At 44.5% G+C, this 23,850-nt stretch overlaps 1 protein-coding gene across 4 annotated transcripts in view; it reads left to right on the forward strand.

Moving 5' to 3' along the window:
• STARD9 (StAR related lipid transfer domain containing 9) overlaps nt 1–23,850 on the forward strand; it is a 147,998-nt gene that overhangs the window by 87,254 nt on the left and 36,894 nt on the right. For 3 of the 4 annotated variants that reach the window (XM_031002323.3, XM_031002324.3, XM_063698937.1), the window contains exons 10-22: nt 1,839–1,906; nt 3,485–3,582; nt 3,974–4,183; nt 4,371–4,468; nt 5,942–6,019; nt 6,475–6,546; nt 9,857–10,036; nt 15,141–15,192; nt 15,529–15,666; nt 16,365–16,447; nt 16,573–16,676; nt 22,129–22,319; nt 22,811–23,282. In XM_031002323.3, the coding sequence (XP_030858183.3) occupies nt 1,839–1,906; nt 3,485–3,582; nt 3,974–4,183; nt 4,371–4,468; nt 5,942–6,019; nt 6,475–6,546; nt 9,857–10,036; nt 15,141–15,192; nt 15,529–15,666; nt 16,365–16,447; nt 16,573–16,676; nt 22,129–22,319; nt 22,811–23,282 (1,844 nt within the window). Of the gene's footprint in view, nt 1–1,838; nt 1,907–3,484; nt 3,583–3,973; nt 4,184–4,370; nt 4,469–5,941; nt 6,020–6,474; nt 6,547–9,856; nt 10,037–14,643; nt 14,665–15,140; nt 15,193–15,528; nt 15,667–16,364; nt 16,448–16,572; nt 16,677–22,128; nt 22,320–22,810; nt 23,283–23,850 lie in introns of those variants that run through there. The other variant, XM_019010802.4, reaches the window with a different exon arrangement.

A 23,850-nucleotide genomic window follows, 5' to 3' on the forward strand; every position in this document is an offset into this window, starting at 1 on the left:
GTTGAAAAAATTCTCAACATCCTTGTTCATTAGGGAAATACAAATTAGAACCAAATGAGATACCACTACCCACCTTTTAACATGGCTAAAATTATACTAAATATCAGCAAGTTGTGTAGGAGCAGGAGTTTTCATACACTGCTCTGCTGGTGGGAATGTAAATGGTATAGCAACTTTGGAAAAGGGTTTATCAGGGTTTTCTTTGTTTATTTTTGTTTTGTTTGTTTGTGATGGAGTCTCACTCTGTTGCCCAGGCTGGAGGGCAGTGGCGCGATCTTGGCTCACTGCAGCCTCCGCCTCCCGGCTTCATGCCATTTTCCTCCTCAGCCTCCTGAGTAGCTGGGACTACAGGTGCCCGCCACCACGCTTGGCTAATTTTTGTATTTTTAGTAGAGACGAGGTTTCACCATTTTGGCCAGGATGGTCTCAGTTTCCTGACCTCACGATCCACCTGCCTCCACTTCCCAAAGTGCTGGGATTACAGGTGTGAGTCATCGTGCCCAGCCTAGCAGTTTCTTAAAAAGTTAAATGTATACCTACCATATGACCCAGCAATTCTACTCTTAGGTGTTTATCCAAGAGAAATGTCCACAGAAAGATGTGCACAAATATCCATAACTGTTATTTGTAATTACTCCAAAATAGAAACAACCCGCACATCCATCAAAAGGCAAATGGATAACTGTGGTATATCCACACAATGGAATAATAGCAGTAAAAATGAATGAACTTTTGATGCATGCCTTAACATGGATGAATCTCAAAATAATTATGTACAGTGAAAAGAGCTAGATGTACGATTCTATTTATATGAAACATTCTGAAAAGGTAGACTTACAGACATAGAAAGTTAAGTGATTGCTTCAAGCTGGGGATGGGAACAGAATGACTGCGAAGACTTGAGGGATTTGGGGATTATTTGAAATGTCCTAAAACTACATTCGGTTGATGATGTATGATATTAACAATTTCTGGTCGGTGCAGTGGCTCATGCCTGTAATCCCAACACTTTGGGAGGCCGAGGCAGGCAGATCACCTGAGGTCAGGAGTTCAAGACCAGCCTGGCCAACATGGTGAAACCCTGTCTCTGCTAAAAATACAAAATTAGCCAGGCCTGGTGGTGCATGCCTGTAATCTCAGCTACTTGGGAGGCCGAGGCAGGAGAATCACTTGAACTTGGGAGGCCAGAGGTTGCAGTGAGCCGAGATCATGCCATTGCACTCCAGCCTGGGTAACAAGAGCAAAACTCCGGCTCAAAAACAAAGAAACAAACAAAAAAAACAAGAAACAAAAATTAACAATTTCTAAAACAAAATAACAAAACCGACATTGAATCGGGGTTGGGGGCAGAGTAGTTTCTTCTTGGGGGCTGGATGGCGCTAAATAGAACTTACAGGGCAGAGTTTCTACCCTGGCAAGTTAAGGTGCTGTGACTGAGGTTAGGAAGAGACCATCAGAGGCCACCCACATGCTGTGGCTCTCTGCTAATAAGAGTCAGAGCCCCCTGGGAGGGAGTTGAGCATTTGCGTGGTAAATTGTACTGAAATTTCCTGATGCCACTGAAAGTTGTGCTCAGCAAACTTCATGGAAGTTTATGTACTTAGTCTGTAAGTTCTGCTGGTGTTTTTTTTGTTTTGTTTTTTTAAAGTGATGATCCAGGGCCCTATTGATTTTATCTGTCAGATATTGAGAGCTCACCTGGTTTACATCATATTAGAATACAGATTTGTTGAGTGAGTTGGATAAAAATCCAAAATATCACCTTGGTTAGAAGAGTTCTAAGGGGAAAACAATACAAATCGTTCCAAATGACAGGCTTTAAATGTTTTCTCCTCTAGGCAATCCTGGAGAACAGCCTCCCTTCTGAAATGGCTAGCAAGATCAACCTTGTGGACCTAGCAGGCAGGTAATTAGGATTTTAAAGCTAAGGGGAATTACTCTTGTTCTTGCCTGTTTTACAGGGAATAAGCTGTTCCAATCTTTTTCACATTTCCGTCATCTTGAGAATATTACAAAAGAAATAAGCTCTTCGAATGCTAGGTTAAGAAGTTATTTTCTAGGGGCTGAAAAGTTCCTCTACATCAGGGATTCTCAATCTTGGTTGTACCTTAAATCACCTGAGGACCTTTTCTTTTTTGAGACAGTCTTACTCTGTTGCCCAGGCTCCAGGCTGGTGTGCAGTAGTATGATCATGGCTCATTGTAACCCTGAACTACTGGGCTCAAGTGACCCTCCTGCCTCAGCCTCTGGAGTAGCTGGGACTACAGGCACGTGACACCACATCTGGCTTTCTTTCTTTCTTTCTTTCTTTTCTTTTTTTTTTTTTTTTTTATGGAGACAACATCTCATTATGTTGCCCTGGCTAGCCTCGCACTCCTGGCCTTGGGCAATTCATCTGCCTCAGTCTCCCAAAGTGCTGGGATTACAAGTGTGAGCCACTGTACCTGGCCACCTGAGGACCTTTTAAAACTCCCCATACCTACATCTCAGATCAATCAGATTATTAGTGAGGTTGGTGGGAGTGCAAGCATCAGGATATTGTTAAAGCTGCCCAGGTGATTCTAATGTATAGGAAAGATTAAAAAACCACTGCTCTCAGTGAAGGTAACTGAATTAGTACAACTTTTCTCTTTGATTTAATATTGATTTTATTTTTTCTTTAATATTGATTTTTATGCAGTTCTTTACTTAAAAAAAAAAAAGTTTTACTTGGTGGTGCACATCTATAGTCCCAGCTATTCAGGAGGCTGAGGTGGGAGGATCACTTGAGCCCAGGAGTTTGAAGCCATCCTGGGCAACATAACAACATAGCTCAACCCCATCTCTAAAGAAAAAAAGTTTAAAAAATCTTGAAAGGTTGAGAAGATACTGCCTTGTAGGTATTAGAAGGGAGCATGAATTATAGTTACATATGTATTTAGAAAGAGGTAGTCTTGAGGGGGATAATGTGATCACAAGAAAGGGTAAGATGAAATAAGGCAAATTTTCTTATTTTAAACATAATATGGTACAGTATTCCCTTAAGAACTAAGTGCTGTTTGAAAGAAACTATTATCAGCCAATTGGAAGTGTGAATTTTTAATATTTCCCATTTACTTAAAAAAATTCAAAACTGTTGTCAGCTAACGGCACAAATACCATAAAACTATACAGGAATTTAAAACAATAGAGAAGTGAATATACCAAAAAGCCATGCTAATATCATTACTGTAAATGAGCATTACATTTAGCATAAAGTGTTCTGACAGTCAAAATAAAAACAGAAACATAATGAGTTATTTGATTTTTATTGCCCGAGAAGCAGAAAAAGTCCAGTTCATTACAAAATGGTAACATTTTCTTCTGGAACTGAATTCTAAAAGGAATTTATTATGTGAGTCTTTTACAGCATGATATACAGAATAACGGATAGTATTTTTCAACAGCATTGTAAAGATAGTGTCTTATTTGCTTTTGTTTTTGTTTTTCATTGACTGTGTTTTAGTGAAAGAGCAGATCCCAGTTACTGTAAGGACCGCATTGCTGAAGGAGCCAATATCAACAAGTCCCTTGTGACTCTAGGAATTGTCATCTCTACCTTAGGTATTTTGCTGATAGATAATGGGAGTGGGAGGGAGACTTCGGAAAACAACTCATGTTTTCATTTTGTCACAATAGGGTAGGCACAGGGTTCCTTTTGATAAGGTTACCTTCTGGTTTGGGGCATGAAAAATTGATATATGTCCTTGGTTTTAGAGTAGAATGCTGTCCTACTACCATCATTTCTCAAAGAGGGGAGTCTAAAAAATTATGTGACTCAAACATTCCATATCATGAGTCTAAAGTCTTTAGGAATACCTAAGATACCCTATTGTATGCAGAAAGGGATTAGGAAATATGATACTTAAGTCTGTGTTCTCCAACCATTGTTTTGTTTTAATATATTTGCTTCATAATTCCTTCTTTCTTCCATTTTCTTTTTTCATCTTTTAAGCCCAGAACTCCCAAGTTTTCAGCAGCTGCCAGAGCCTCAACAGCTCAGTCAGCAATGGTGATGACAGTGGGATCCTTAGCTCTCCTTCTGGGACCAGCAGTGGAGGGGCACCCTCCCGAAGGCAGTCTTATATCCCATACCGAGACTCTGTGTTGACCTGGCTGCTGAAGGACAGCCTTGGAGGCAACTCTAAAACCATCATGGTTGCCAGTGAGTGGGTTGCCAGAGCTGGATCTGTGTTGGGACTGGTACTCTATCTCAGAGAAAGGGCCATGACCACCTAGGTTTCTCATTTCATCAGGGGTCTTATACAGCATGGGCAGTAGTAGCAAGACAAGTGATTAAGGGCTGGGATGGATGGGCTGGCATGTTTTTAAACTTTCTCCTTCTACCTCAGCGGTGTCTCCTGCACACACTAGCTACAGTGAGACCATGAGCACACTGAGATATGCATCCAGTGCCAAAAACATTATCAACAAGCCACGAGTAAATGAGGTGAGACCTTTTCAGAAGTCCTGGTCTGGTATAGTTTACACAAAGCTTTTCTTATTTTTTTTTTCTCTCGTGATTTCTTTCTCTTTGTACTCACCTCAACTTTCCAGACTTGTCCTCCAGATGATGAGGGAGTAGAATTCTTTCTTGTACTGTCATCTCCTTCTTTCCTGTCTCTACTGCCTTCATTCAGTAACCTTTTATGAGTGACTTATTTCAGATACTTCTCTAAGGCCATTCCTCTTAAGATTTCTTAGTTTACCATTACTACTCTAAGAAAGGTCATTTATTTTTTATTTTATTATTTTATTTTTAGAGACAGGGTCTCACTCTGTCACCCAGGCTGGAGCGCAGTGGTGCAATAATGGCTCACTCTAAGAAAGTTCATTTAAAAAGTTTGTGTTTACTGCTTTTATTTTGAATTTATGTTGATTTATTTCTGTGTTTTTGTATTTGTTTGCCTGTTTTGAGAAGGGGTCTTGCTCTGTTGCCCAGGCTGGAGTGCAGCGGCACTATTGTGGCTCACTGCAGCTTCAACCTCCAGGGCTTAAGTGATTCTCCCACCTCAGCATTCTGAGTAGCTGGGACCACAGGTGCCTGCCACCATGTTAGGCTGGTTTTCAAAAAAAATTTTTATAGAAACAAGGTCCCACAATATTGCCCAGGCTGGTCTCAAACTCCTGGACTCAAATGATCCTCCCACCTCAGCCTCCCAAAGTGCTGGGGTTACAGGTGTGGGCCAAAGTGCCCAGTCTTATGCCTGCGTTTTTTTATGCAAGTTGTCTGTGTTTTATTTTTCTCTATGCAAATTGCAGTGACTTCTCTGTTTAGATTAAAAGGAGAGTGTATGAATTCATTGGTTTTTGTTTATCCTTTAATGTTTTTTCTTTCTATTGTTTTTCTCCTCTGCCCACACAGAACTATTCATTGATTTTTGAAAGGTAAATGAGAATTTTCCAAACGTTCCTTCACAGTTTCAGTGAGAAGTTCCAGAGCAGGGATCATAGCTGGTGGCCAGACACACACTACACACACACACACACACACACACCCCATACGTAGACTGTTTTAAAAAGGCAATGTAATTAGGCAGTACAGGCTTAGTCACAATACAGGAAGGTTAGTACCTACTACCTATACATGCCCTGGCTTTTGTGTTACCTGCTTGACCTCTAGGGAAATGATTCTCAAACTTTAGTGTGTATCCGAATCACCTGGAGGGTTTGTTAGAATACTGCTGGGCCCCAGTCCTTCAGAGTTTCTGATTTAGTTGGTCTGGGGTGGGCCAAACTGCATTTCTAACAAGTTCTTAGGTGAAGTGGATGCTGCGGGTCCTGGGACCACAACTTGAGAATGACTGCTGTAGAGACTACTCCAAAGGAGTAATCTACCTCTTCCAAGCCAATTGCAACTAGCATTTCACAGCTGAGTGGGACTTGATAACAATCAGTGGTGATGGAGTTCTCTGTGTTTCAGGATGCAAACGTAAAACTGATTAGAGAACTCAGAGAAGAGATTGAAAGACTGAAAGCCCTGCTGCTGAGCTTTGAACTGGTATGCAGACAGTCAGAACCTTTCCATACTTAAGTGAAATTCTCCTTCTGAGCCTCTTTTCTTCTCCATAGAGTCTGGGCCCTGCTGCATTCTATGTTCTCGATTGACTCTCTTACGGCAGAGACAGGAGCAAAGACAAAACAGAGATTTCTCTGATTTCTCAGTGTAGCTTCAGATGGTGTGGGCATTTTTTCACTTTATCATCTCTTGTCTTGTGCCTGGATGGTCCTTGCCCTGTGTGGGCAGGTACGGAGAATGGGGCCTTCCAGGAAAATTTCTTTGTATTTTCCATCTTTGTACCAATATGAGCCCAAATACTTAGGCTCCTATTTATTTCTTATTTTAATAATAAAGTTTTTCCTTTATCTGCATCTTATCCTCCACAAGTGTAAGGGTGGGACCTACCTGAAGTTCAGACCAGGAAAATATCAAAGCACATCTCTATCTTTGTGCAGAGAAACTTCGGTTCACTGAGTGATGAAAAGGATGAAAAGCTGAAGGAGCTGGTTCTCCAAAATGAATTGAAGGTGGGTGTGTTGGGTGGACTCAGTTCTTTACATCACCTGGGAGCTCCCTCCGTTATTCCGGAGCTAGGTAGGGTTGCTCCCTTGGCAGGGCAGAGAAGAGCTGTCTCATTTAAAGACAATGTTTGTTTCCTTTAAGCCTTGACCGGGGGATGTGTTTGCCTAGGGGGACTGTTAATGGCTTTCTGACTTTCTGTATTGTTCTCTCAGGGATTCATAAGTCCTTTGGATAGTGAGAGTAGCCTGGGGGCAAAAGACTGTTTTCTTGTCTAAATCAGTCAACCAAGATGTATTCATTGTTTGAGGATCAAATAGGTGCTCAGCATGATGCTGCAAGAGGTACAGAGAGGTCCCTGCCCTCAAATGGTTTGCAGTCTAGTTGGAAACACATTTAGAGAATGGTGTGTTTCATGAACCATGTGATTTAGATGAAAGAGTCTAGGGAAGGAAGAAATCATTATGGTTTGGGATTTTCAGAGCAGACATCATATGTTGGTGCTGGAAGGCAGAGAACTGACCTTGAACTAGCCCTTGAAGGTTTGCTAGGGTTGTTACATAGGGAGAAGGGGTAAGGCATTGGGTGAGGGAGGGATAACATAAGCAAAGCCTTGAAACTGGGAGAAGGAAGGGGTGTGAGAGGCCATGTGGAAGCACACACCGTGAGGAAGACTAAGCTGGTTAGAATGGGTGTTCATGGTAGAGGGTAGTGCAGGTAAGGTTAGGGCACGTTTAGAAGGTTTGAACTTGGTGTAAACAGGATTAATAGCTTCTTGAATCAGGTTGGTGACATAATAAAGGAGTATCTTTGGAAAATTAATATGATAGTTGTATGCAGGATGAATTGAAAGGTGGGAAGACTGGAAGCAGGGGACTAACCAGGAAAGAGACTGCTGTAACCCAGTGAGGGCAAGGACAAGACATTTTGGAAAAGTAGAATAAATGGTGATTCCCAGAGACATTTTTTTTTTATTAATTTTATTTTTTTTGAGAGGGAGTCTCACTCTGTCACTCAGGCTGGAGTGCAGCGTTGTGATCTCAGCTCACTGCAACCTCCGCCTTCCAGGTTCAAGTGATTCTCCTGCCTAAGCCTCCCAAGTAGCTGGGACTACAGATGTGCACCACCACACCTGCCTAATTTCTGCGTTTTTAGTAGAGACGGGGTTTCACCACATTGGCCAGGCTGGTGTCGAACTCCTGGCCTCAGGTAATCCACCCGCCTTGGCCTCCCAAAGTGCTGGGATTACAGGCATGAACCACTGTACCTGGCCCCCAGAGATATTTAAAAGGAAGAAATGGTGGGCAGTTTTTTTTGTTGACGGATTAGATTTATTTTTATTTTTTTATGTTATTTTTTTTGAGACGGAGTCTCACCCTGTCACCCAGGCTGGAGTGCAATGGTGCGATCTCAGCTCACTGCAACCTCTGCCTCCCAGGTTCAAGCAATTCTCCTGCCTCAGCCTCCTAAGTAGCTGGGATTACAGGCTCACGCCACCACGCCCGACTAATTTTTGTATCTTTAGTAGAGATGGGGTTTCACCGTGTTGGCCAGGCTGGTCTCGAACTCCTGACCTCGTGATCCACCCACCTTGGCCTCTCAAAGTGCTGGGATTACAGGCGTGAGCCACCGCACTTGGCCTATTTTTTATTATTTTGGGACGGAGTTTCGCTCTTGTCATCCAGGCTGGAGTGCAATGGTGTGATCTCGGCTCGCTGTAACCTCTGCCTGCTGGGTTCAAGCAATTCTCCAGCCTCAGCCTCCTGAGTTGGGATTACAGGCACCCACTGCCACGCCAGGCTAATTTTTTGTATTTTCAGTAGAGAGGGGTTTCACCATGTTGGCCAGGCTGGTCTTAAACTCCTGATCTCAGGTGATCCGCTTGCCTCAGCCTCCCAACGTGCTGGGATTACAGGCGTGAGCCACCACACCTGGCAGACAGGTTAGATTTAAATCCTACAACCAAATGTTTCAATTTCCAATATTCTGTTGCATCATCCTTATATGTTATTAAAGTATCCTGGCCATGTTAACATTTTGTCACCCTTAGTAAACCTCAAGACTAAATCACACGTCTAGAAGTTTCTCTAAAAAATTCCTCCTTCAGTCATGTATTCTGATTTTTTGTTCAGAAAATATCATCCCTCTATACTAAGAGATGAAGTAGCGGAGCCAAAATCATTCCAAACTCATTAGCATTCTTGCATTATGCAGGCCAGCTGAGCTGGACTTGAACCTGCCCCTTGTTGGCTGTATGATCTTAGGCAGTGTAGGAGTAGGTGATGAAAGCTGGCCAGAGGGGCAGCTGTGCCAGGTTGGCTGAACTGTAAGCCAGAGTGCCCTGCCACTCACCAATGCCAGGGGTCCCTATCCTACCCAGCCCTTTACAGGTACCCTGTAGTTTCCTGGTTTCCAAACTTCAACTCAATGATTATTAAAATAATGTTTCTAGGTTACATAAAGCACTTGTACCTAAAACTGGCATAATTTTTTTTAACTCTTCCCTTTATGAGAGAAGCACTCAGCTAAATCTAATTTTTTTTTTTTTTTTTCTGAGCTTCCTCAGTTCTTCCATTCCCAGGATAAGCTCAATGCTTAGGCATCAGTTTCCACTAAAAGAAGAAAAAGTACCCTACATTTATCACTGTGCATGTCCCTAAAGTGGTCTTAGCTTAAGGCCTCTAAGCCTGGGTACATTTACTTTTAAAACTCTGTTCCTGGTACACAGTAAGCACTCAGTATTGTACTGTTATTATTGTTTTTATTGTCTTATTACATGATCTTCCAGACAAGTTCCATATAGTCTTAGTTCCACCTGGGGAGATTCCTCTCAGTGCTTTGTGGTTCTGTGAGCCGTGTGCAAGCTTATATTATAACTCAAAGTACTGTACTTTGGGAAAGAAGTGTGTAGGTCATAAAAGGGTTCCCAGGTATGGATCATGTAAAACTGGGGTGGGAAAAGGGAAATTATAAACATAGATGTCTAACATCCCAATTAATTTTTAAAGAATAACTTGAAAATAACATGTTTTTTTTCTAATTATAAAAACAATACATGCTCATTGCAGAAAACTTTAAAAATAACATTTATTGAGGGGGCTTCTGTTTATACAAGTAACACTTGCTTATTGAAGAAAACTTGGAAAACACAGCTTGCAGTTGGAGGAGGTACAAGGGCTTCTGTGGGGCTTTGAATAGTATCCGGGAGGATCATAAGAAAGCAGTACCCTGGGGAAATAGGAATAGATTGTAATGACTTCTGACCTTTAGTCTGTTCCCCATGCTGAGTGTCTCAGATCACCTCCTATACCTCTGCAGATAGACCAGCTGACTAAAGACTGGACCCAGAAGTGGAATGATTGGCAGGCCCTCATGGAGCATTACAGTGTGGACATCAACAGGAGGAGGGCTGGGGTGGTCATCGACTCCAGCCTGCCACACTTGATGGCCTTGGAGGATGATGTGCTCAGCACAGGTGTTGTGCTTTATCATCTCAAGGTGAGGAGGCTGGTGTATCCTTTTCTTCCTAAGCCACTGGTTCCAGAGGTCAAGGAGGGAAAAGCTAGGAGCAGCAGCCATGTTACTGTGAATTGAAATCAAGACAGATGCTACAGAGCTGCCTTCAGGTTTGCTCTCAGGAAACGTCTACCTGACAAATTGTGATCTGTTTTGCCTTCGTATGTAAAGAGCAGAAGACTGGAAATCAGAACAATTGTTTTTCAGCTGCTGCTACTGTTGTTCTCATGTAACTTACTTTTGTTCTCTTTGCCTTAATTTCCTCATTTTAAAGTAAGAATGATGCTTATCATATTCCTTTTCTGGCTTAGTGAAGCATAGGGGTACAGTCATGGAGAGTGAAACCCTAACCTCAAGATAACCATTAGTGCTCCTAAACTCTACAGACTGCTCAAAGGTGGCTTTCAGGTTGGGCGCGGTGGCTCACACCTGTAATCTCAGCACTTTGGGAGGCCGAGGTGGGCAGATCACTTGAGGTCAGGAGTTTGAGACCATCCTGGCCAACATGGTGAAACCCCACCTCTACTAAAAATACAAAAATTAGCCGGGCGTGGTGGTGGGCGCCTGTAATCCCAGCTACTCGGGAGGCTGAGGCAGGAGAATCACTTGAACCCAGGAGGTGGAGGTTGCAGTGAGCTGAGATCACGCCACTGCGCTCCAGCCTGGGTGACAAAGTAAGACTCTGTCTCAAAAATAAATAAATAAAATAAATAAAAATAATGTTTAAAAAAAAAAGGTGGCTTTCAGAGACTAAAGGGGGAATTCAGAAGATTTGAAAGTTTTCTTCTGACACTTCCCCACTTCATTCAACCCCAAATAAACAGTACACTTCCCACTTCTCCATCACTACATTTACCTGGAAAAGGAGACAGAGAAAGTAGGTAAAGGAAGCTTAAAACATAGGGAGGGTCCAAAGAGCTAGAGTGGTGTGATGGTGGGGGAAGAGGGGATGACAGGCATCCATCTAGAAAAAGATTAAAGCTTCCAAACAGCACCTGGCCCACCTGGCTCTGTGTCACCTGGAGGCCAGTCCTCATTTCTGATTGAAGTGGTTTTGAGAGTTAGTGACCTATGGTAGATAGAGTCTTTTATCTTGTTCTCATCAATGTGTTCTACTGTGGGAGGACAGTTCCTTTTGACAGCAGAACGTACTTCCCATGCTCAAAATCCCTGTGCTCACTGAAAATCTAGTTTTCATTCTCATAATTATCCCCAGCTGACGTTTAAAAAGAACAAAGAGTTTCTGGGGAGTATGTAATGCTGCTGTTATCCCTGGAGAAATTGGACTCCTTCCTAGTGCTGCAGGGCATATGGAAGTGAGATGTTAGCAAAGCTCATTGGTGTTCTTAGGATAAGCCCTTTGGGAAGTTGTCAGAGACTGAGCTGCTCAGACAGAAAATTTAAAGTAGCTTATTTTCTGGTATACAGGGTATAAATTTTCTTAGTGAAAGTGCCTGAGGCAGAAGTGGCTGGCAACTTTTACCTTAGCAAGAAAACTAAACACCAAATGGCTGTATAGATCCTCCCATTAGTGAGAAGCACAGAGAGAGGTTGGAGGTCAGGAAGAGACCAGATTGATTAAAATGGTCACTATTTGAGTAGAACTGATCTGATATATGGATTGGATGTGGAGTGAATAGATGAAGCTAGAAATCAAGTAGTAGAGCTTAGGGTCGCAGCAGAGGGTTAAAGGACATGACTATTAGATTGAATCGTAGACATGGAGATGAATGATGAACTCATTTGAAGATAGGATTGCTGATTTTTTTTTTTTTTTGAGACGGAGTCTCACTGTGTCACCCAGGCTGGAGTGCAGTGGCGCAATCTTGGCTCACTGCAACCTCAACCTCCTGGGCTCAAGTGATTCTCCTGCCTAAGCCTCCTGCATAGCTGGGATTACAGGCGTGCACCACTGTTGGGAATAATGCTTAAAATTTTAAGGAAATTGAACACTTAAAGGATTTTTAGTAAAGCAATTTTACTTTTGTGCAGAGGGGTGCTTCTCCTTGGCCAGTTGCCATGAGAACACATCTGAACAAAGGGGCATGAGAGCCTTTATTTCTGACACAAGTCCTGCTCCTGTACCCTTTCTCCTTCCCCATTGGCTGGGGTTGGGTCGTACATTCTAAACTAATCCTGGTTGGCTAAACATCTGAACCTTTTTAGATAAGGTGGGCACATAAGGGAGAGGGGGGAAGGGGTGTCTGCAATGAGCTAGAGAACTAGTTTTTTTTTAAATAAGGAAAGGAATGTGAGCTGGTACTGATAACGCTGGTACTGTGGCATGTCTGGGCATGTAATAAAGGCAGAAAGGAAGAAAAAAGAGAAAAAGGAAAAAAAGGGGTGGGGGGTTACTATGAATTGAAGAATAAATGATTGATCAGGCTATTTGAAGAGAAACTTCATCATATCCCACAACCAGCGTGCCCGGCTAATTTTTGTGTTTTTAGTAGAGACGGGGATTCACCATGTTGGCCAGGCTGGTCTTGAACTCCTAACCTCAAGTGATCCACCCATCTTGGTCTCCTAAAGTTCTGGGACTACAGGCATGAGCCCTCACGCCCCGCTGGATTGCTGATTTTCATTGCTTAGTCAGTGCATAGTGAGGATTTTACTCCCTTCCTTGTGCATTTCTGGTGGACCTGGGTGATGAGATTTTAGTCTACTTCTAATCCTGGCATTTCTGCATTTTATGTACTTTCCCCACCTTTTGTTTGTTTAGCTATTGACTTAGGTAATAGTACTAACAGTAATGGCCCAAGATTCTGTTTGTTGTTGTTTGTTTGTTTGTTTGTTTGTTTGTCGCTAAGTTGGTTACAGACCTAGAACTAGTCCCTGGCAACTCGGAAGCTGTTTTTCCCTGGGTCACCTTGGGGAAGTGTCTTGGGTGGGAAGAGGACAGAGGGAAGGACAGGGAGAGCCCAGGTTACTGATATGCTGGACTTCATCCTCATAATTGCCTTTGTGCCACTAACTCTCCCTACATAAAGAGGCAGGGTGGGCAGTGAACACATATGCCAGCCAGCTCAGTCCTCATCTGAGATGCCATCACCTTTTGTTGGTAATTTCTACCCTGCAAATCTAGAAGTTATGATGTGCCGTAGCCTTTATCTTTTTGGAAGGGCTTTCCCTGAACGCACATGAAAAGTTTCGACCTTTTTCCCTTGAACTGCCCTCTGATTCTGTTTGACAGTGTTTGTGGAGGCTAGCATCTGTTGACTTCTGTGGTCCTCAGTGCCTGAGCAGGAAAGGCTGGCTCTGGCTGTTTGTGTGTTTGCAGAGAGGAGGGACAGAGGGGGATGCAGTGTGGACAGAGCCTCATTCATTATAGCTAGGATTCTTCCTTCTCGCAAGCTATTTTGGAGGAGTGTCAGGGACCTCCCTGCTCTGGCTGCTGACAGTGAAGCCTAGTGGGGAATTCTCTGGTCTCCCTAAAAACATTACTGGGCCAGACGTGGTGGCTCATGCCTATAATCCCAGCACTTTGGGAGGCTGAGGTAGGCAGATCACCTGAGGTCAGGAGTTCGAGACAACCCTGGACAACATGGCGAAACCCTGTCTCTACTAAAAATACAAAAATTAGCCAGGCATGGTGGCACGTGCCCGTATTCCCAGCTACTCGGGAGGCTGAGGCAGGAGAATCACGAACCTGGGAGGCAGAGGTTGCGGTGAGCCAAGATCGTGCCACTGCACTCCAGCCTGGGTAACAGAGTGAGACTCCATCTCAAAAAAAAAAAAAAAAAAAAAAATTACTGGTTGGGTGCGGTGGCTCACACTTATAATCCCAGCACTTTGGGAGGCCAAGGCTAGCGGCTGCCTGAGGTCAGGAGTTGAAGACCAGCCTGGCCAACATGGTGAAACCCTGTCTCTACTAAAAATATAAAAATTAGCCGGGCGTGGTGGCAGGCACCTGTAGTCCCAGCTAGTTGGGAGGCTGAGGCAAGGGAATCGCTTGAACCTGGGAGGCGAAGGTTGCAGTGAGCTGAGATTGCACCACTGCACTCCAGCCTGGGCATCAAAGCGAGACTCTGTCTCAAAAAAACAAAACAAAATAAACAAAAAGACATTCATTACTGGGGAGGTGTTATGGTGAAGTCAGAAAAGCTGCAGGGGCTTAGGATCCAGAGAGACTTGATTTCTAGTCATAGCTCTTCTATTTGGTATGTGGGTTTCTCAGGCAGTTTATCCCCTGTGAGCTTCAGATTCCTCATCAATAAAAAGGAGATGTTAATACCTGTATTTTGAGTTGTTAAAGGATAAAGTAATATGATTTGTATAAAGTACTCAGCATAATGCCTAGGACATATTGAATAGTCAGTAAATGATAAAGATATGTCTAAAATTTAGCTAAAATTTAGCATCCCGGTTGCCATGTTGCTGCCTTTTCCTAACACAGCTATGTGGGTCTTAAGCAAATTTGCCATAATTTGAGGTCTAAAAGGCCTTGTCTTCAACTAATCCACTGATTCATTTGTACTAACTCCAATTTCCCCCTCCTCTCTTACACTCTCTTCCAGTTCTTTTTTATTCTAGAGGTGCTTTTCTCCTATTTGTGCTTTTACCCTTCTTAGAATCTGGTGTCTGTTAAACTTCATCTGCGGACCAAGAAGGTAAAAATCATGTGTTTCCATACATCTTCACAAAATGCTTGTTTGATTGAGACTTACTGGATCAAACTTGGACCACATCAACCTTTGCCCCTTAGGGAAAAGCCATACTTTTGCGTGTACTTTCTCAGACTAGAGAATTTTTCTGACCAATGGCTGTAACTATTCACTAACTTTAGGCTATGGGACAGAAAGGAGTTTGCCCACACTTGCTGGACTTTGCAAATAGCTTGGGCTGCTTTGTGGTATATTTTTTAGCTCTACCATCTCAGGGGCTTCCTGGGCTGTAGAGTGAGTGGGCAGAGGGTCAGAACAGCCGGGACCAAAGTTGAGAAGTGGTACAGACCAGGCTGGGATGGGATGAGAAGTGGTACAGATGAGGCTGGGAAGACAGTGAGAACATTCTAATGTGGACTCTCCTGTAGGGCAAGGCTCTGTCCCTTTTAATTCTCATTAAAATGGCTTTTTTCCCCCTTTAGGAAGGGACAACAAAAATAGGAAGGATTGACTCAGACCAGGAACAGGACATTGGTAAGTGGCAGAGTATATGAGTCCAGCATTTTGGGGCTAGTATTTGTGCCTGAAAGGTTTCTTCAGAGGACTCTGATGATGCTCTGAGAAGAAGGGAATCATTGGCGTATTCAGGGCCTGCTTCTCTTTCTGCTGCTAGGTTTCAGGTCTGGGACTTCATAGGGGGAGACCCACACAGTGGGAGTATTTCAGGTCTGGGTGGTTTCAGGTCAGCTCTTCCTCTTTTATTATGGTATGAGGTCTTCCAGATTTTGGATTCTGATCTCACAGAAAGAAATGGAGAGGGTGTTTCCCTGCATCGTCCTCCCACCCAAGTGACCACCACCTCTTTTGTAGTCCTGCAGGGTCAGTGGATCGAGAGAGACCACTGCACTATCACCAGTGCCTGTGGTGTAGTTGTTCTCCGACCTGCCCGTGGGGCCCGCTGTACAGTCAATGGCCGGGAGGTCACTGCCTCCTGCCGTCTGACTCAAGGTAGGACTGTCTGTAGCCCTGTTTATCCCAAGATGAGTGATGGACCAGCTCCAGTCTCATGGGCCCAAAGAGCTCAGTGAAGCAGGCTTTAAAAATGGATCACCCAGCCTCTGCACCCTGAAGTCTGAAGATTTTCTAATATGATCCTATTCCCATAAACAAGCCTTAATTCCAAAGTCTTGGAGTGAAGAATGACTGTATGAAATTTGTACCTGTGTTCATTAGCTCTGTCTCCCTAGGAAAGTCTCTGAGCCTCAACTTTCCTCATCTATAAAATGGGGATAATAATAGGATCATTGTGAGGATTGAATGAACCTTATAGTTCTTAACAGTGTGCTTTGCACTCCGTAAACACTCATTATCATTATTACTTTAATTACCGCTACTGTTATTAATCTATGCAAATTCTGTCTGTCCTTTGAGACTGAGCTGAGATTCCTCCTCTTCCATCAAGTGTTCCCTGACTACTCCACCTGGAACTCAACTTCCTTTGCCTTGGAATAGTAGAGTTCTTCCTGTCTGTCTTATTAATTCAAGATGTATGCTGTGAGATGCAGAATTAATACGTATCTTATCAACTCAGCAAAATTATCAGTTATCGAGGGCATGACTTTGTCTCACAGAGCAGTGCCGTACACATAGTATGTACTCCAAAACATGAGCTGTTGATTGAATTCTCATTTGTCTCTGTGCTGCAGGAGCTGTCATAACCCTGGGGAAGGCACAGAAGTTCCGATTCAACCACCCAGCAGAGGCTGCTCTCCTGCGGCAGCGAAGGCAGGTTAGTAGGGCTGTGTTTTCTAGGTTATTGCTGGCCTCCCTGTTTCCACTTTTTAGATGAAAAGCCAAGCTGGGAGAGGTGGAGGCGATGACAGCAGCCTCACTGTGCTTTCTTCCTTGTTCAAGGTTGGAGAGGCTGCTGCTTGTGGTGGCTCGTTGGAGTGGCTGGATTTGGATGGAGATCTCGCTGTCTCCCGGCTGGGTCTCTCCCCTTTGCTTTGGAAGGAAAGGTAAGAAATAGCTGCTTATACTGATGTGGAACCTACTGGGTTCGCTTCTTAGTCCATGACAGCATGGATCAGGGTGGGGGTGGGGGGTGATTAATGTAGCAGCCAAGGTCTGAATGAGCCCTTGTCTGAATCAACTTGGGCAAGTCATTTGATGATGCTGAACTAGCTGCTAAGTTCGTATTTGGCAGGGAATTGGTCTTGGCCCTTGTTCATTTCCTCTTTGGTGTTTCAACTTTTTTCATCACTGAGAGAGGTACATTATTTGATGTTCCTGTGGCCACTTTTCTCTCTCCACAAAATTTAGCTGTGCTGTGTTTGTGGACATCTTTGTTCTGAGCTTACCTTCCTATATACTCCTTTAAGTTCTGGCCTGTGTGTGAGCTCATAGTATATGTCACGTAGTGTATGTGAGCTCATAGCTTCCAGAACGTATGGCTTTCTCTGAGTTTTTAAAGATAGTGTGTGACTGAGAAGGCTTTCTTTCTCATAACCAAGAATCCAGAACTGTGCATAGAGGGGCAGAAACTATAGGAACAATATGAAAATATCTTTTGGTTCTACCCTCTCATACCCACTTTGCCTGCATTGTAACTATGAAACATTGAGTCAGAGTTTTATATGGGATTGATGGCAACTACTTTCTACTTCATACTTCATCCGTTTCTACATAAAACACCCTTCCCAGATCCAGAAGCCTTGCAGATTTGGTACTGGGAGTCCTTCTATTCCTGTACGTCAAAGTGACCTCTGCATTAGAGATTTCCTTTAGAAAATTTCAGCAGGGGACTTGGTGCCTGTGACATCACTGGTGTTGGGAGGCTGCCAAACACCTTGAGCACAGGGTCTCAGTAGAGTTATGATGGCCCGTAGTTTCTTCAGAAGGATCCAGCAGTTCTTTCCTCAGGCCAGCAGCATTTGATGGCAGATGAAGACAATCTTATGTCTGACCTTGGCAGTGAGGAATGTTGGATACAGGAGCAGAAGTGCTCTGATCAGGGCCGGGCACGGTGGCTCATGCTTGTAATCCCAGCACTTTGGGAGGCCGAGGTGGGTGGATCACAAGGTTAGGAGATCAAGACCATCCTGGCTAACATGGTGAAACCCCATCTCTACTAAAAATAAAAAAATAAAAAATAAAAAATTAGCTGGGCATGGTAGCACATGCCTGTAGTCCTAGCCACTCAGGAGGCTGAGGCAGGAGAATCACTTGAACCCAGGAGGCAGAGGTTGCAGTGAGCCAAGATTGCGCCACTGCACTGCAGCCTGGGCGACAGGGCGAGACTCCGTCTCAAAAAAAGAAAGACAAACAATGCTCTGATTCAGGAAGCATGAACAGCAGGCAAGTCCTCATAGGAGAGCTGCTCAGTGAAGGATGCTACAACAGAAATTTAGTGAAGGGTGATCCTAGTGTTGAGTAACTGAGAGCTCTGTGGGATGGAGAATAAGGTAGAAGAGGTGACACAAGGTGGACTCAGGACTTAGGCTGGAGCTTTTGCTTTGTCAGAGTGACTTTCCTTTTTTGTAGTGAAGTCATGAAAGTAGCTCCTGTTTTAGGTAAGGTTTGTGTTGGGAAGACTCTTTGAAGATCTGTTTTTCCCAGAGTTCAGAGGTTTACAGAAAATAACACTGCAACTTAAATAGCTGAGAATGGAAGAGATGCATTGCAGCAGACAAAACTGATTCATGTCCTGGCTGTACTACAGAAAAGCTGTGTGACCTTAGGCAAGTCAATGAACCTCTGAGCCTGTTTCCCTACCTCTAAAGAGACGATACTGCCATCTGTTTTCCAGGGATGATTGAAAGAGCCAGTGTATATGCACGATGCAGACACACCCCACAGCCCCTATTGCTGCCAGCAAGGCTGCCTCCCTTTCTCTTTCTTGTCCTCCTGTCTCAACCCAGCTGACCTATCCACCCCAGAGTACATCATGGTGTTGTGCTCTTCTCTTGCCTTTTTAAAGTCTTCTATGGCTCTCTAGCCCCACAGGCACTGACATGAGCTTTCAGACACACAAGAATGTGTCCTTTCATTCAGAGAAGACAGGAATTTCAGAATCAAGGCCTCTCCCACCCACTGTCTCCACTCTTGAGCACCAGTTCTAGGAGCCTGTAGGCTGAGCTGGTCCTGCCCAGCTACTGTAGCCAGCATCTGTACCAATCCCTGGTGGAGGTGGTGTGGTGTGGTGCTCAAGTCTGTGGTTGGGCAAAGGGACCAGGGAGAGGAACCTGCACGACTAGAGAAAAATATAAATTGTCAGCTGGGCTTCCAGTCTGGATTTGTGGTTGTGTGTCTACGAGTCTCTCCCTCTGCTCTTGGATGTGGTTGGCTCCAAAGCCTCCCTTTATTCCAGGCTTCCTTTCCCTCATTTATCTCTGGAGCAGCATTCATGAGGAGCCTGCAAAGCTGGAGCTAGCTCCAGAGCCAGGGGAAATTGGCCAGTCTGCCTTCCTTTTCTCCTTGCAGCAGTAATCTGGACCAGAGAGGGATTTGTCTTTGAATACCATTGCCTGTGTTCTTGGCATTTTCCCATTTGGAATTTTAGGGGGTTAACCTTAAGTGCCTAGAGCCTGGGAGACACTGTTGCTGCTTCCGCTGCCACCACTGCTGCCACTGCGGCTTTAGTAAGTAGATGCCGCTGCAATCTGCTGCAGAAGCTGCCAGACCCTGAGGCTGGGGGACAGCTGTGAGAGAAGAAGCAGGAGAGTGCAGTGGAGTCCTCACAAGCAGGTGTCTAGGCAGCAGCTGGGGGATACTGGAGCCACCAGAGATGAAGGGCAATTACCTGATAAAGACAGAGGTCCGTAGGCTGGCAGGTAAATGAAGACTTGCCCTTTGTAATCTAGCCAGACATGTAGCATAAGGTTGCTATTTTCTTTTTCACCTGCTTTCTGGGAACTTGACAAAATGTGCTTAGCAGAGGGACCATTCTGTGCGGCCTCTTGGGTGAATGTGCTGCATCTATAGAGATGACAGCAGACAGCCTCTCCTTGCAGGTCCTATGGCTATGCAGGAAACAATATCATAGCTGTCACTTTCTTAGGTGAAGGGTAAGGAGCACCCCTTCTAGGGAGAAGCAGATTGTAAATCTGAAGGTTGAGGAGAAAGCCAGACAAGGAAACTGAGTAATCTCAGGGAGTTCAGATAAAGATCCTGTCTCAGCCTCTTGCATCTGGTGGTCTGTGGGTCTTACTTAGCTGGGTTTGTCTAGGATGGGCTTATGTTTGTAATTCAGCCATTTCTATAGTCAGACAAAATTTGGAGCAGTAATACAAGCGTGATACATATGGATGTATGTTTCCTGTTAACTGCTTTCTCTATTTGTTTGGCATTAACAGGTTTCTATTCCAGTTGCTATCCTGAGCCTCCACATAACAGAGAGTAACCTTCCTCTTTCTGTATGCTCCACTGTGTATATTTGGCCTTTTGCCCACAGCAATCAGTGCCAGTCTTCTGAGCACACTCACTCAAGTGTCTGGACCTGTCCTAGTCCTTGGACCTGTTGCAGATTGAATGACCTCATAGCCTTCTTCCCTGGGAAGAGACTGTGGTTGTGTCAGCTCCCACTCCCATTCCCCCAGGCTATTCCACCTATCACTCTTCACCCATCCATCTTTTACTATCCTCCAAAGGCTGCGTTATGAAATCTTAATTTCTTCCAAGGCAGGGGCGGCAAACGTTTTCTGTAAAAGGCCAGATAGTATTTTAGGCTTTGTGGGCCATATGGTCTGTGCTGCAACTACTCAATTTTGCCAGGGTGGTGCAAAAGCAGCCCTAGACAGTACGTAAATAAATGGGTGTGGTTGTGTTCTAATAAAACTTTATTAATAAAAACTGGCAGCAGACCAGATTTGGACTCATAGGCTTTCATTCGTGGACCTCTTCTGTGATACCCGTGTGATTTCATTCTGCTCTACAAAGTGGTAGATCTCCTAAAAAGTGGTTCCCTTACAGCGTATGGGTCATACTGCCTGAGATATAGTTCCAGCATCAAACCAATAAGCTTCTCCAAGCTTCCAAGTCATGACATCCTGGGATTGTGGGGAAGGCTAGATAAAGCAGGCTTGATTCTAACTTTTTTGTTAGCCTCTGGCAGAATCTGACTCTTCCCAGCCACTCCCATTCTGTGCCCATCCTGGGGTGCCCATACAGTTGGCTCCTTTAAAAACCTAAATGACAGGGATGAAGATACCCTGCAGAAAAAGCATTTGAGGTCCTTACGTGACCCCCAGGGAAAGGTCAGCAAATAGGTAGAAGCTGTCAGTTTTCAGAGTAAGCCTCTGAGTCATCTGTGGTCATATAGAAACCTGGTGGCAGAGTAAGGCATGACTAAAATCTAGAATTTTTTAGGTCGGGCGTGGTGGCTCATGCCTGTAGTCCTAGCACTTTGGGAGGCTGAGGCAGGGAGATCACTTGAGGTAAGGAGTTCGAGACCAGCCTGGCCAACGTGGTAAAATCCTGTCTCTACTAAAAATACAAAAATTAGCTGGGCGTGGTGGCATATGTCTGTAATCCCAGCTACTTGGGAGGCTGAGGCAGGAGAATCGCTTGAACCCAGGAGGCGGAGGTTGCAGTCAGCCAAGATCATGCCACTGCACTCCAGTCTGGGTGACAGAGTGAGACCCTGTCTCGAAAAAAGAAAAAATCTAAAATTTTTTGTAAGCTTTTTATTATGGAAGACTTCAAATACAACACAAATTATCAACTTATGGCTAATCTTAGTTCATTTATATCCACACTCACTCTCCCTCATTCCCTCTCACTGGATCTAGACAAATTCTTGACATATTTCACCAGTAAATGCTTCAGTATATATCTTTGAAAGGTGTGGTAGAGTCTAAACTCTTGAATCGTATTCCAGGGCTCATTCACTGAAAACAGCTCTCGAGTGGAGACCAGCTCTCCTTTGGGTCACACACACACACACAGGCGTGGTGTGTGTATAAATTATCAGCTGCCTTTTGCTACCAGATCACAGAGGATTTCTGTTTCAGGGAATGGAGGTGCAGTAACAATCTCTGAATATGTAGGAGAGAGTTTTATGCCCACAGTGTTTCTGGAGCTTCTGCTTTACTGAGTATTTCCAACATATTTTTAGCAGACACCTTTTTATTCTTTTTAAAGGACCAAACTTCTGAATTTAGCTAAAATGTTTTTGTGTCTTTAAAAAGAACAACTTTCCTGGTGATTTTCCTTAACTAAAATGGATTTGTGTTTCTGCTAACCCCACAACTCTAAGACTATGCCAGTTTAATGACCATTCTCCCCTCCTGCACTGTGACATCGTAAGCTGCCTGTAACACCAGGCCTGTTTGTCCAAGGTTGCCAGAAGTCCAAAGCACTCTCTACCCTGTCGATTGCAGGGGCTCTCTTGGAAGGCCTTACACTGCTATCAGTTTGTCCTGAGCTTGGTTTGCATTTCCCCTTGGGTAACCTCAGCCGCTTCTTTGACAGGAGAGCGCTTGAAGAGCAATGTGACGAGGACCATCAGCCACCGAGGGATGGAGAGACATCCCACAGGGCCCAGATTCAGCAGCAGCAGAGCTACGTAGAGGATTTGAGGCATCAAATCCTAGCAGAAGAGATTCGAGCTGAGAAGGAACTGGAATTTGACCAAGCTTGGATTAGCCAGCAGATTAAAGAAAGTAGGTGTCCACCACTTAATGTGTCTGCCTCACCTCCTTATTCTTTCATTTTCATGCTTCCTCAGCCTTCTGTATTCTCTCTTTTGTTTTCTTTGTGATATGATGGAATCTTTGGTATTAGGTGTTCTCTTTTCTTTTAGACACCAGAGATTCTTATAAGAAGAGGGCTGGAAGCAAGAATAAGGACGCTAATTTCCTTATTGTCCTCAGAGTTACGGACCTCCTACTTACTGCTCCTCATTTGTTCGTGTATCCATACCCTACCGCCTGCCCTAGCATGTGCCCACTGCTGTGCTGAGTCCTGAGGGTCTTCATTCCCTTACCTTGTGGTAAGGGAGCCCTGTAGCCCTGCAGCCCTCACCCTGCCACATCACCTTGGCCAGCTCTTTCACTCCACACAGGTCCAGCCATGGCTGGAGGTGTCTGAGTCCAGGCAGCCACAAGCAGGGAAGGAGATGCTGAAATTCTCTCTGGGTGTTTTTGGTTCCCAGACCAGCAGTGTCTGCTCAGAGAAGAGACCTGGCTGGCCAGCTTGCAACAGCAGCAGCAAGAAGACCAGGTAGCAGAGAAAGAACTTGAGGCATCTGTGGCACTTGATGCTTGGCTTCAGACAGATCCTGAGATTCAGCCATCCCCATTTGTCCAAAGTCAGAAAAGGGTGGTGCACCTGCAGCTCCTGCGGAGACACACTCTTCGGGCAGCAGAGCGGAATGTCCGGCGGAAAAAGGTCTCATTCCAGCTAGAGAGAATCATCAAAAAGCAGAGGCTGCTGGAGGCCCAGAAGAGACTGGAGAAGCTCACGACATTGTGCTGGCTCCAGGATTACAGCACCCAGGAGCCCCCATACCAGGTCCTCAGCCCTGATGCCACAGTCCCACGGCCTCGATGTAGAAGCAAATTGACGAGTTGCAGTTCTTTGAGCCCCCAGAGACTCTGCAGCAAGCACATGCCCCAGCTACACAGGTACAGCCAGTAGTTGTCACTGGGAAGCACTCGGTTAAAGTTTACAACCTTCTTGCCCAGGTAGTTTTCTGTTTTTCCCCATGCCTCATTTCCTCAGTCTGTGAAATGGAAGAATGTGTATATTCCTCTCTTCCTCATGACTTTTTCCATCTTCTGGTTACTCTTCTTTCTGTGTATATCGTTTTAGATTCAGGCCTTTCCCATCTTCCTCACCCCCTGAGTAGCAATTCTTGCTTCTTTGGTAATATCTTAGGAGTAAGGATCTCGGCCTCATTTTTCATCTGTTCCTTAGACCTGGGCTATCCATATACGTTTCCTTGTATGTCACACCTCAATCTTGTCATGCCTGTAACCAGACTTCTTGACTCCTACACCACCTCCCTCCCTCTCCCTCCTCGACCTGCCACATCAAGTGAGCTTTCTCACCCCACCTCCCACCTGGTGACTGAGCTATCTTTTTGACTTCCAGGTTCAAGTTGGGACCTTCCTTGTTTCTTTTCTCCATTACTTCTTACATGCCATCAAGGCAGGGCTGTATTATCTCCCAGACTCCTTGGAGCAAGGGTTT

Source organism: Gorilla gorilla, chromosome 16 (assembly GCF_029281585.2).
Source record: "Gorilla gorilla gorilla isolate KB3781 chromosome 16, NHGRI_mGorGor1-v2.1_pri, whole genome shotgun sequence".
NCBI classification, from domain to species: Eukaryota; Metazoa; Chordata; class Mammalia; order Primates; family Hominidae; genus Gorilla; species Gorilla gorilla.